We start from the raw sequence: 14,184 nt of genomic DNA, 5'->3' as shown, positions 1-14,184 counted from the left end.
CAGATCAGGAGTGGCACCACTGAAGTCAAAATGGAGCAGAAACAGGTGAGAGGAGAACCAGGCCCAGGGTGTGTTTTATCTTAGCTGCACGCAGGGTGTAAGACACTCTTCTCTTCTCCCCCGTCTGGATGATTCACTTTGCATAGGACACCATTCCATCATATATTTAACAGTGACAGCAAACGCAAGTGACTCGTGACACACGGTATTTAAAGGAGAACCACACCAATGCAGGAGGCTTGTTTGCCCACCTCTGAACACAACGGCCCGTGGGCCCCTCCTGCCCAGACCCTGAGCTCCTGGCCCGGGAGGCTCGCCCCCGGCCCCTCCCCCGCTGTTCTCCAGCCCCCACAGCCTCTGCTCACTGCGCTGCTGGCGTGATGCTCTGGGCGGGGGGGGCTGCGAGCTCCTGGGGCAGGGCAGCTGCAGAGCCTGGCCGGACCCGGTCTCTGTGCTGCGCGGTGGGTGGGTGGCTGGCTCCAGCCGGGCGGCACGGCTACAGCACCGCCAGCCACCGGTGCTCCAGGCAGCGCGGTAAGGGGGCAGGGAGTGCGGGAGTTGGATAGAGGGCAGGGGAGTTGTGGGGAGGGTCGTTGGGGGCAGGGGTGTGGATAGGGGTCGTGGCGGTCAGAGGGCAGGGAACGGGGGGGTTGAATGGAGGAAGGGGTCCCGGCGGGGCAGTCAGGAAGGAGAGGAGGGGTTGGATGGGGCAGCGGGGGGGGCAGTCGGGGGAGGGGGGTCCAGGGGCGGTCAGGGGACAGGGAGCAGGGTGGGGATAAGGGGCGGGGGCCAGACCACGCCTGGCTGCTTGGGGCGGCATAGCCTCCCCTAACCAGCCCTCCATACAATTTCCAAAACCTGATGCGGCCCTCAGGCCAAAAAGTTTGCCCACCCCTGCTTGTGTTCTTGAGTGTAACAGGACTAATGACAAGCCAGAGCCCTCTCGAAAGGCCGAATCGTAGGAGTGCCGCCGGAGACAACGGGAGTTGAGGGTGCTCAGCACCTTGCAGAATAAGGCCTTAAGAATCGCTGCTAATCATAAAAGAAACACAAACAGTGGTGCTGAGGTAATGGCAAAAGATTTCATTAGTGCAATTAACATTTATAATGGTATGTTCTTTAATAGAGAATTTAAATAAGGCTTTGAATAATTACACACACTAAAACTAACATTCCATAACCTTATTCCACGTGGAAAAGCGGCAGAAAACCCTCCCTGCCCTACAAGGTCCAAATACGAACAATTACATTCAAGAAGAGGTGGCTTCCGAAAAAAACCAAACAATTAATTGTTTGTTGCATCATCGGCTCTTTCAAGTCTCCTTGCTCCCTCAGCGTGAGAAACATGTGAAGAGCAGATACACAGTACATTCACCATGGTGGGAGGTGGGGCTTTGGCCAGCAAAAAATGCCAAGTAGCGCTTCCCAGTCTGGAATCTCACCCAAGTTCTTTATGGTGATGGAAGCTCCTGAAAAGAACAACTGAATGTTTTTACACAGAGGAAGGTGAATTCTCTCCTCCCCACCCAAACAAGTTGTGGATAATTATGGAAGCTTGAAAAGAAATGATGTGGGCATGTGTGTTTATGGCTCAAGTTCTCCTTTTAAAAAACCACACACAAAAACAATGGGGGGGGATGAGAATCAAAGCAGCATATGAAATAGTAATAAACGGTTTCAAAGTCTGCACTGTCCAGCAGAACCAGGAATTATCATGTGTTTGTTTTGTTCCTGACAAATCCAATCTACACTGGATATGTAAAAAACAAGGGACCGTGTCACCAAAAAACAACCTACACCTTGTATAGTCTTTAAAAAAAAAAATAAAAACAAGCGTTGGCGAAAGCTCAGAAAAACTTGTCGTCAATTCGGAAGTGGGGCCTCGTGACGTCGTCTGGGTTGATGAAGACGGAGATGGATTTCCCTGGGTTCTCAGTCACCAGCTGTTGCAGTTTTTTGGCTAATCGGTCATCAGGCTGGCTGGGGTCCCCTCCGTCTGACTGCGGGGAGGGGATGCTGCTGGTGCTGCCTCGCCTTTGGAGCTCCAGGGTTAGCCGGTTAGCAGCTTTAACGTGCTCAATGGCAGTTCGGAGGTGCTCTGCAGGATCCGAGCGGACCGAGGACAGCTTCCGGGCATGCAGCATGACTGTCTCTTCGGACAGGTGCTCCAACATGTTGCACTGGGGGATGAAGTAATTGGGGCACATCTTATTGACCAAGCAATGTTGCAGGTCGTCAATGAGCCCCAGTAAGAAGTGGGCAGCATAATCCTCTTGAGCCAAGTAGTTGGCTGGGAGCCGGTCGCACGCCCACAGCATCATGCTCCGCAAGTGATATGGACTAATGGCTTTGGGGCGGGAGAGGAGTTTGATGATGATCGCTTTGCAGGCCTGGTAGGCTTGCATGAGGCTGCTGGAGATGCACTTCTTCAGCTGCACTTCGCTTCTGGCGAACGACAGCCTCCACTCATTGTCCTTCTTGCCTTTGTAGGAACAGGCAGGCACTAGGTAAAACCCACTAATGACTTCCTCCTCCGTGATCTTCCCATCCCAGAAGTGGTTCTCCATCAGCCAGCTCTGGGCCACCGCTGGCCACCCTTTGAAAGACACTACGGGGACAATATCATACAGCATGCGGCTGCTGCCCACTCCCAAGATGGTGGATATTATAGTTCCGTTCTTTTCCACCTTTTCTACTTTGGGCATCCCTCGCTGCGGCTTCTTCTGGATCTCAGACAAGACGATGCTAATGGAGTCATAGAACCAGTCCGCCACTTTCGTAGGAGAGAAGAAATAATTGGTGGCCCCATTGATATGGTCCACAATTGTGCAGCAGTCTTTCCATTTACTTATAGTACCTTCGTCGAACAGCCGAAGGCTCAGCCACGAGTGACACAGAGCCGAGTGGCGCATGTCCAGCGTGACTGGCTGGTTTCGGTCGTGCAGTTTCAGTGCTGGCACCAGAAGGGTGAAGTCCATGTCATAGTCCGTTCCTCGAGCGTAAACATTTAATTCGTCGAGATCGAGATCCACCACACCTTCCCGGACCCCACCTGAAAGGAGCAGGTACTCGTTGGCTACTGGGAGCTTTTGGTCCAGCTTCTGCACCATCCCTGCAAGAGAAACCAGAGTCAGAAAATGGGACGGATTTTTGGATTGCATGTTTAATTCACATTAAAAGCTACTGTGTGTCAAAGATGACATACAACCACCATGGAAATCCAGCACTGCTCATATAGGCTACAGGAGACACGAGTCTGAGGTCTTGTCTAGAAGAGTTAGCGTAGCAAGCTGGGGTGGAAATTTATAGCGCACGGGTGTGCCACACGCTAACTGGCCCTGTGGACACTGCTACTGCACACTAAAAGTTCCCCAGCATGCTTGGACAGCAGCAGGTCAATGCACGCTAGTGAACTTTTAGTGCAAGATAGCAAGGTCCACATGGATGCTGAGTGTGTGCCAGACTACTGCGCTGTACATTGACAGGCCCACTTGCCACACACTAACGCTCCATCCTGACAGCCCTTGGACAGTGAGCCTCTGCCAAGGATAAAGCCAGTCCCTGCTCCCACAGAAGTCAACAGCAGGGCCCCTTTTCAATGCAGGGATATGTTGTCTAGTTAAAACAGGCTGATTCTGAATATCATACTTAGCAGTACTGGATGGAAAGAGCAAAGGGCTTTGGAAAAAATTGTCAGGCTATTTCTAGACCTAAATTTAACTCCCGTTAAGCCCTGCCAAAACCAGGTTTAGCTGTCTAGCTAGTAGGGCTCCCGCCGTTGAGTAGCCAAGCGCCTCCCACTAATTTCAAAATACAAACGTTAACACCGCCTCCCTCTCCGTCCATACCTTTCTTGCTTCCGCAGGGGAAGGGCAGAGCTGGATTAGCAGGTAGGTTTTTTGGTTTGTGTTTGAGTGTCTCTGTGGAACTTACAGGGAAAGCTAAGCCAGAGAAATGGACTTTGCATTTAGTTCTGAATTCAGTGAGGTCTGTGGTTGTTTCCCCATCTTTATGGGAGGGAATTTCACAGAGTAACTCCACTCGAACATCCTGATTGACTTAATTTGGAAACTAATCCTTCAGGTTGCAAGGAAAGTGGCATTCCCTTAATGACTTGCCCTAACTCCCACGTGAATGTGAATACTGGACTTCTACTGTCATTGCTAAACAAACCACACCACTTTTTTGCCCCCTATACAGTGCAGAAGTTAAAATTTTTCATTTTTGTTGAGTTTTTAAAACTTTTAATTAAGAACAACAGGAGAGACTTAACCACTGCAACATTCAAAACAAAACACCACATTGCACTCGATTTCTAAGTCAACTTAAAATTTTAGGCTTAAAAATTAACTCCCTTTTGACCACTTGACTGTTTGAAAGCCAATGTCACTATTTGAGTTGGTCTTGTTGTTAAAGGTTCAGGACTGGGAGTTACGCTTTCCTCAGGCTCCCTGTATAACTTCAGGCAATTCAGTTAGCAGGACCGTGCCTCAGTTTCCCATTTGTGAGAGGAGGATCAGGATACTCACCCACTTTGTCAATGGTTTTAGTTTGCTTTGAGATCTGCAGTTATAAGATACTGGACAGTTGCATTATCCCCCCGGACCACCAGTACCATACTACACATTTTGAGGTGTCACTCTGGGAGTGATTTATTTCTTGGCACACATTTGATAAAGTAGCCTCGTGACCCGCTTCTTTCCATCTACATTACTGATGCCGGGTGAACCCTTCCACTACCAGGCTTAAACAGGAACACAAAGGAGAGCAAGTTGGCAAGGAGGGGGAGTGGAGAGAGGAAAAGCAGTTGGTCTTTAACTAAAGGCCACGCAATATGGTGCCAGAAACCACAAAGGGACACTTCACTGCAAGGTTTATCCCGGGTGAAAGCACCACAACACCTGGGTGAGAGGGTTTTGTGTGTGGATCGGAAAGGGGTTGGGACAACCCCAAGTAAGATTCTGGTCTCTCTCTGCGGTGAAGACAGACTCTAATCACCCTCTGGACAGAGGGCTGGCTCTGGGTCTTAACACAGATTTCCGACAATTCTCCCCCTCATTTAACGTTTTGCCTCCATCTCCATTCAGCTTTCAATTTCTTCCTGAAGAACTGAAGTTGCTCCCTGCAAGTGCCCTTCACCCTCCCTGCCCCAAGTCGGGGTCACCTTCCTGCCAGCTGAGAGCCATGGCCGGGGTTCTCTTCCCTCCACACAGTCCTGGCCTCAGGGAGAGAAATGGCTCCAGAAGAGCGGGAGAGTCTGGCCTCCCTCACGCCAGCCCTGCTCTGTGATCTCCCCATACGTGGCCCCTGCTGTCACCCCCAAAGGTGGTTTGAGGGGGCTTAGTTACATGGTGGGCTGTATTAGCCTGATGGGTGGAATTGGGGACCAGGCCTATCTCCCTGGACCAGGTAGCGTCGCTCACTCCTACCTAGTGTCCAAAAAAGTGCACCCGATGCAGAGTCCTGCTGCCCTCTCTGCCAGACGCTGCCCTGACACTCTGCCCCCAAACACTTGCTTTTTAGGGCGGAGTCGTCAGCCAGCCTACGCAGCCATGCAGGGGGGAAAGGGGACAAGGCTCCCTCTGACTCGCCTGCCCGGGCTACTCACATCCTGGGGTCATGATGAGAGGAGGGGGGGCAGCCACCACCAGGCTGGGAGTCCCCCCCTTCCAACACACCAGCCAATGCACCCTCTCCTCCTTCGCTCCCACGACACGCCCGCCAGCAGCGCCTAGCCAGGGCAGAGGGAGAAGCAACCTGTGCTGGTGTAAGCTTGGCAAAGCTTACTCCCCCCAGCGAGCAGGGCCAGAACTGTGACTCTGGCATAGTTAATGGGATCCCTGCTCTGTTCCTTCTGACCTGTGCTGCCCTACACACTGCCCCTTATGCAGGACAAGTTGCTAGGTACCAGTCCTGCCTGTAGGCTGGTCCAAACACTCCCTCTAACATAGGACCACAAGGTACCCCCCCGCGGGTAAGTTTTCAGATATTCCCAGGGCCAGGATGTAAGAGAATTCTACGGAAATTACTCTTAAAACTTGCAGAAGTTGACAAATATATATTTCCTAAATACTTTTTTGGGGTGTGCTACAGGAGGGATAAAAATAATCTATTAAATTCTATAGGATGGCCCCCAAAAGCTAAGTACAGTACAAGAGAGATCACAGCATTACAACTTAGTCCTGTGGAGCACAGAGTCCCTGGCTGTTACAGCCCTGGTCTGGGCAGAATAGCACTCCATCTAATATTCCAAACATAACGACTCTTTCACTGTTTAAATCTACATTCAAGACTTCTGCCCAGTTAAGAATGTGAGCATGGAACACGTATTTGGCACTTTCCGCATCACTAATTGCACCTGATGTACAGCCACCAGCCAGACTCGCTTGGAAAGTTCTATATAAATGTAAATGGGGTTGGCGATTTCTCTGAGGAAAAGCACAGAAAACTGGCTGCAAAGACAGAAAAATATTTTAAAAGCAAAACATTCAACACCAGCCCCATCTGAGGGTTAAACCCGCCAATACTCAGCACTTCCAGAATTAAAGTGTGTGTGTGTAAGAGAGAGAGAGACAGACACACACACACACACACTTTGTGAACCTTTACAAGCTGTCATTTGTCTCGTCTCATGTTAGAGGAAGGTGGTGGATGAACCCAAACAACCAACCTTCAAACCCGTGGGGCTCAGTAGGGGCAACAGCTGGGACAGGGGAAGATGGACCCATCTGTGAGCCAAATGTGGCAGGGCTCGCAGCAGCAGCGACTGGGTTCAGCTGGGGAGAAGCTTCTTCTGAGCCCAGGCTGCGGTGCGATTGTAAGAAGTTGCAGCTTTTATAGGGCTGAAGCCCCCTGGGTACAGCTAGAGGACCCCTGACCGTCTGACCTCCTGAGGTCCCTTCCAACCCTAACTTTCTATGTGAAGTGCACTCAACTAGATCTTTCTATGTGAAGCTGACAAGGCCCCTCTGCTCCCCTATGGTAAAACAAAACTGGAAGTGTTAGTTTCCCATTGCAAAGCCATCCGAAATGCCAGCAGTCAGAGAATGCTTTTGATAAGCAGTCTGCAACTCTTCTAGAGATAACAGCCTGTGTGTGAGCTCCACTACCAGGCTAGTCTGCAAGTTCTCAGAAATTTGAAAGGAGAAAGTGTAATAAATCACCAGCCACTCTTTTCCTTGCAGACATCTGGATCTACCAGCCCATCGGGAACTGCGAAGCATTAATGTCCACACAATGGCTACAGGAGATGAACCATTGGTCTGTCAAAATCTCTCTGCCTGGAGAGCTGCAGATTTTAAATCCAAGCCCATCTGAAGCTTGCATCCTTTCCCCTCCAGACACTGCAGCATGAGCACCCGCTGATCAAAAATAGCAGGAGCTCCAGCATGCAGCCAGAGAAAGAATCTCTGTGAGTGGTTAGGACCAGCAATGCTGCTACATTTGAAGACCACAGAGTAGGGGTTTGAAACAGGGTCTCCTCCATTTAAGATGTGCACAAGCCATAAATGAAAGGCTCTGTGAAGAGCTGAGCTGGTCACGTACAAGATTCAGTGAGGTTTTTAGGAGGCCTATGGACTTTGCTAAGCACTCAAACCAGCCCTCTTATTTACAATTCTATTGAGTATTTGAAAATATATAAAGGAATATCACATGAGAACAGTAAACTGAGCATCCTATTTTGGCATCAAGCCTCACAATTGATTGGGCCAAATCCAAAGTAGCAAATGTATACCCAGCTGACTCAGGCCGATCTAGTCTAGCAAGGCTGGGAATATTAAAGAGGCAGGATATGGTCCAAGTGAACTGAAGTCCTAATATTTGAGAAACAACTGTGGAAGGCCAGGCATCAGGACTTTTGGTTTCTCCTCTTGGTTCTGGAAGCAGATTGTGGTTTAGAGGTTACAGACACTGAAATATGACAGGTCCCTGTTTAAATCATCTTTAGGGACTGAACCCAGAACCTGTGGATGCAAAAGCATGAGCCTCTACCACCTGGGATCAAAGATCTGATCTCTCAACATTAAGGCAGGAGAGGAGTCATAGACCTCTACCTATGGCCTTGCTGCTAGAGGGTAACACAGAGCCATATGTTGTCAGAGTGGATTACAGAAGTACTTCATTTTGGCATGTTCCCTCTGAAAGCTTGTTTGGCAAGTAGCTACTTGGCTTCAGAGACCTGGATTCTTTCCCCAGTTCTCTCTGAGGTGAGATCACAGAAACTCTGTTTTCTTACCTATGAAATTAGCGAGTACTGCCCCAAGGTATGAAATCTTGGCTCTTCTTAAGGATTGTTAAACATAAAAGAATTAAAACCAGCAGTCAGTGGAAGCTCTGGGACCAGAGCCCACAGTCACAGAGCTTGTCATTTAGCGCACATTCCACTAGGCTACACTGTGTGTGCGAGAGAGATTATTTTTGTTAAAATAAATCACTGTCCTTTTAATAACAGGAAACGTGATCTATTTTTATTCCCACATCCTGCAAGGGAAAGGAGGGCAGAGCATTACAAAAGGAGGAGGAGGGGCGAGCTTTACCTAACTTTTCCTTTTGGGATATATCCTCGAATGAACTGGGATGCTTCAAGGCACAAGACACAACATATCCTGTACATTAAGTAATGCAGAGAAGCTCTCAGCCCATTACGGTATTTCAATGTGAATTGATTTCACAGCAGCCACTGTGCATGCAGGGCTCTGCTTCCACCCAAGGAGATACTTCATGCAAATAAGCAGATTTACAGTCCCCTCTACAGAGAAACTGACCATGAAATGAAACACCACCGTCTTCTCAGACATCCATTCATTTCCTGATCTTTCATCTAGCCTTGATGTCTTACTTAAGCAGCTATAGCTAGAGAATAAGGAAAGCAAGCACCAGCCTGAAAAAAGGGAGATAGGCTATGCTAATAAGACCAACCTGGTCTCATCAGGTTAAACCTTGTGACCTCCAGTGCAGCCCGAGTACCCGGAATGCAGCAGAAAAGCCATCTTTCTGCTGCATGGGGAAGAGGAAGACCTCCCAGAAAGCATACAGCCCAGTCTCTTATGCGCTCTGGATAAGCATCAGAATATGCACTGCTTCTCTGGGACAAGCTGGAGCTCCAGGGGCTAGATCTGCCATGTTTCCATCTCCACCAGGTTGGCGACAGGGACAGTTGCTTTGCAGATCGTTAGTGGCCTGCTGGTGGAAGCAGCAGAAGGGATATACCAAGCAAATGCGTACCCCGGCCAGGCTCCCCCCAGCCCAGTGTCACCCACTGCTCAGCCTGGACTATCTCCTCCAGGCAGCGTGCACCTTGAGCTGCCATATCTTCACGCACGCTGGGCCCCACGCTCTGTCTCAAGTGTCTCAGGTGTTAACATAGTCCCATATCAGATTGTTTCCCCCACCCCTGCCTGTTTTATATCCTACTAGGATACAGGGCAAGCACTAGTCCACTGAACTCTGCAGCCTCTGAAAACCAGCCAGCCCGAGTTGCTACAGAGCATATGGCCCAGAGCTGGTAAAGGATTGCTGTGAAAGCAGCAGCAGCGAACCCAGGACTGCAGGGAGGGCAGGGACTGGTCCTGAGGGAAGAGCTTGGAGACTTGCTAGAAAAAAAACAAATGAGAGCTTATGGGAAGGGAGAGCCTGCAGCCTGCGGGCAGCCGTGCACCGGAGTTCAACAAGAAAGCTGTGCTAACCAGCCATTATGCCTTGCTACTGCACTTTCTCCCGTCACCTCTTGACTTCGCCATCAAATCGGACCGGAGGCGAAGCACAGAGCCACACAGCATCAGCTGTTAAAAATAGCTGCACCACACGACAAGCGCCCAGCTTCTGCCCCTCAGCCCTTGTGTAGCTTGGAAAAAATAGCCCCCCCGGCACGTGCACAGAGCACCACTCCCGCTGGCTGCCCAGGTTTGGCCTAGGATTTGGGTGTGTTCTATGGAGACTCAATGACCCTGGGACACTCCCAGAACCATCCAGGAGACAGCGCTAAGGCACTGCGGGCCCACGCCAACAGCCACTGCTCGTGAAGTCACACAAAGCAACAGCTCAGCTTCCGTTTAAAACAGAAATGCCCATTTCTAGCCCACATTGTTGGAAAGAAAAGCTTGGCCATGGGACCCAGATGTGGAAGAGGCAGAGGTGCCTGCCTGAGTCTGCACGGAGCCTGGAACAGACTGGGAAAAGATGGGACTGCCTCGTGCTTCTCAATGGGGTGTTAACACCCAGGCCCAGGGCCACGCAGGTGTCCTGCCAACCCTACCCCAGCAGAGGCTGCGTGTGGTAGGTGGGGAAAAGTGCAGCGTGCCCAGTCCCTGCACCCAGCAGGTACAGCCCAGCCGCTGGAGTATGAACTAGGACAACTGTCTGCTGCCACCCCGGCCCCTTTAGGCAGTTGGGGGAGGAGGTGACCCCTACAGATATCTTTCCTTGCTGCCCCCACGGGGAGGGGGTCCCTGCTGCTGCTGCTCCTTGGGAAACCAAGGGGCACTGGGCTGCTGCCTCTTGCACCTTGGATGAGAGGGGAGCTTCCCTCGCCCCCCCACTGCCATGGTCTGGCACAGCCTAGTGGTTACAGCACGAAACTGGGAGTCAGACTCTTGGGTTCTCCGCCAGTTCTGCCGGATTTGCTGTGTAACCTCAAGCACGACACATAGCCTCTCCTTGCCTCACTCCCCACATCTTTAATATAAAACCATTTCACTTCCCCAGGCAATTGTCACACTCGGCTGCTGGGGGAAATGCCGTGAAATTCCAGACTAATCAACAAAACATCAGCTCTGTCTACAGAACAAGGGCTGCGTCCAGGCCAGCCTTCCTGAGCTAGCTCAAATCCAGCAGGGCAGGTAACAACAGGGAAGACCGGGCAGCATAGGCAGGTACCAGCTCAGCACAGACCCTAGGTACGTACTCTGCTTGCCAACCTGCTCCGAATTACAGTGGACGAGAAGCTGGATATGAGTCAGCAGTGTGTCCTCGTTGCCAAAAAGGCCAACGGCATATTGGGCTATATCAGTAGGAGCATTGCCAGAAGATCGAGGGAAATGATTATTCCCCTCTATTCGGCACTGGTGAGGCCACATCTGGAGTACTGCATCCAGTTTTGGTCCCCCCACTGCAGCAGTGATGTGGACAAATCAGAGAGAGTCCAGTGGAGGGCAACAAAAATGATCAGGGGACTGGGGCACATGACTGACAAGGAGGGGCTGAGAGAACCGGGCTTATTTAGTCTGCAGAAGAGGAGAGTGAGGGGGGATCTGATAGCAGCCTTCAACTACATGAAGGGGGGTTACAAAGAGGATGGAGCTCAGCTGTTCTCAGTGGTGGCAGATGACAGAACAAGGAGCAATGGTCTCAAGTTGCAGTGGGGGAGGTTTAGGTTGGATATTAGGAAAATCTTTTTCACTAGGAGGGTGGTGAAACACTGGAATGCGTTACCTAGGGAGGTGGTGGAATCTCCTTCCTTAGATATTTTTAAGGTCAGGCTTGACAAAGCCCTGGCTGGGATGATTTAGTTGGGGATTGGTCCTGCTTTGAGCAGGGTGGGGACTAGGTGACCTCCTGAGGTCTCTTCCAACCCTGATATTCTGTGATTCGATGAAGCCTGTTCTGTACCACCCTCACTGCTACTGGTCCCCGCACTAGCTGCATTCAAGCTAGCTCAGGCAGGGTAGCTGGGGCACAGCTTTCGTCACGTAGGCACGGCCAGGGTCATTTACAGAAGCGCAAGAGCCAGCGGTTTGCAGTTCTTTGGGAATCCTACCACAAACAGCAAATCCTGGGGACTGTTCTCCCTGTTGCAGGAAGGAACATTCTGCAAAGGAAAACCCACTGCAGCGTTCTCCCACCTTCCCCTAGAGCAGCGGTTCTCAAATGATGGGGCGGGCCCCCGAAGGGAGGTGTGGGAACATGTCATGGGAGGCGCGAGCTGTGTGCTTATTTCCCGCCACCCCTTGACAGTCAGCCCTGGGTGGCTGGGGGTCGTGCAGAAGGGCCGTGCACACCCAGGAGGCGGGGATAAAGGGGACAGCTGGAGCCCCGCCACCCAGGTTCTCCTCCCCTCTCCAATCCTCAATCCCTCACTGGGAGGCAGCCCTGGCTGAGGCTCTCCCCACTCCAATCCCTCACCTGGAGGCAGCAGGACTCTGATTGTCAGCAGCACAGAAGCAAGGGTGGCAATGGGGTGCTAAGTCTGCTGTGAAAAGCGATATTGACAGATAACACTTTTCATATCGCCCGCCGCTGCTCTCCGCTCCGCCTTCGGAGCCGGGCTCCCGGCCAGCAGCCGCTGCTCTCCGCTCCGCCTTCGGAGCCGGGTGGCAGTACTTGTGGGGCAGGGGACAGCGAAAATGACTACAGACACAAAGAAGTGGGGCCCGATCAAACAAGTTTGAGAACCACTGCCCTAGAGTGACTCGCACCTAATTCCAAGGGCTTCATTAAAGGCGGCTGATGCGTCTGCTTTAATGTAAGCGATGTGCACTCGGTGAAGGTGTGCGCAGATTCTTCCATTCCTCTTGCTAATTGTAAATCTATTTGTGAGCAGTGCAAGTTCCCATTCTATTGAGCAAACAGAAGAGTGAGCTCTTTAAAGCAGTCTTGAGTTACAAAGCGCATGTTAGGGGAGTGTTGACAGAAGCACCCTTGGGGGGAGTCAAAGTGGAAAGAATAAGCCATGTGATGCCAATTCAGTCCAATATGGGAGGCAAGCCAAGCAAGCAATTCTTTGCGGATTGCTATGCTGGAGCCCTATAGATTTTTCTCCTTTTAGCCATCTTTTGTGAGCAGGCTGCAGAACACACGGCAGGTAACTAGCACTCTTGATTTAAAAGTCAAGCTTTTATCTCTATGCTTTCTTTACAAGATCAGGAAGAAACTGGGACACTACTTTCTTTTAACTTCATGCCTCTGTCAGAATCCTTACTGTGAGCAGATATCCTGTATGTTGAGGCCTAAGGGTGATCGGAAAAATGTAAATTAGACTCTGGGAGTCAGATTCTGATCACCAACTCATGGTGCAGGAACGACGCTGTTCATCCAATGGAGTTACTCTGTATTTTCACCAGGGAAGCTGAGATCAGAATCTGGCCCTGAAAGCAAAGCACAGAAAGAGGATCACAAATTGAACAGAGGGACATCATGGTCTGAATAAGGACCATGAGTTTGGAGGGCAGTAGTCAAGCAGGGGAGAGGGAAGAACGGATAGAAAAGACATAATCAGCAAGTAGCTTGATGGTGCTCTGTTTAACATTAGAAAGCATTGTATATTTTACTCTTGAAATTTGTTTCCTTGACATTGGGCCTCCATTTATTTAACCAGAATATGATTTCTCATAAACACTCAAGTTATATTTTCAGTCATCATTGTTCCACTGATGGAAATGCACCCCTACAACCTGCACATGTCATTACAAACCAAATAGAAGGTGGTGACAATTCTGTCTTAGGATACCTCTGTGACCCAGTTCAAAAAGGATCCTTTATCCAACACGGCAGGAAACATGAGTCTTAACGAGGTGAGCTGCTTTGGCACAAACAAAAAAAAACACAAAAAAACCCACACACCTTGAACTCCCCTGTCAGGAGCTAAAGAAAACTAGGCTAAAACACTGAAGTCTCTGGCAAAATCTTTGTTGAATTTGATGGGTCAAAAAGTGGCTTTTTGCAGACAAGGCTCTGGTAATCTCACTCGATCTCTTTTTTTAGGAAGTGTTTTACTGCCACTTTCTTTCAAAGTGTGTGTCATTAAATGAACCTGCCCTTTGAAGGAGAGCTCAAGAGAATTTTGAGAGCTCAAGAGGATTTTTTAAATATTATTTTGGGAAACTATTTTTAAAACCTCACGTTGAAAGTCAGGGGTTGCTACCTTGTGGAAATTGGGTAATGTAACGCCAGGAGCATGAGCCAAAAGGAAAGAAATGATGACTCTGAAAGAGCCAAGAGCTGGAGACGCCAGCCATCCAATGCACCCACACGCCCTCCCCAAAATAAGGCTGCAGCTCTAGGATTAGGACACAGAGCAGTTAGTGGAATTTCATTGATCTCTGATGGCACTAGTACATAGTTTGGGCAGCCTTTTCATTAAAAAAAGTCTCATAAGTAGTATTCACCCCAAATCACTGTGCCCGCCAATTAACTACTTTAAGCTGCAGATGTTTGCACCCCAAGTTACTACCTAACTGGTGCCCTGGT

General features: G+C 50.1%; 1 protein-coding gene across 2 annotated transcripts in view; it reads right to left on the bottom strand.

Moving 5' to 3' along the window:
- Positions 1-1,101: 1,101 nt before the first annotated feature.
- The window catches only part of MB21D2 (Mab-21 domain containing 2), an 82,861-nt gene continuing 69,778 nt past the window's right edge, over positions 1,102-14,184 (bottom strand). For both annotated transcript variants that reach the window (XM_073358727.2, XM_073358728.2), the window contains exon 2: positions 1,102-3,112. In XM_073358727.2, the coding sequence (XP_073214828.1) occupies positions 1,848-3,112 (1,265 nt within the window). In that variant the 3' untranslated portion in view covers positions 1,102-1,847. The remainder of the gene's footprint in view (positions 3,113-14,184) is intronic.

Source organism: Lepidochelys kempii, chromosome 9, assembly GCF_965140285.1.
Source record: "Lepidochelys kempii isolate rLepKem1 chromosome 9, rLepKem1.hap1, whole genome shotgun sequence".
Taxonomy (NCBI): domain Eukaryota; kingdom Metazoa; phylum Chordata; order Testudines; family Cheloniidae; genus Lepidochelys; species Lepidochelys kempii.
The sequence above is the reverse complement of the archived record's forward strand: the minus strand, read 5'-3'. Positions and strand labels throughout refer to the sequence as shown.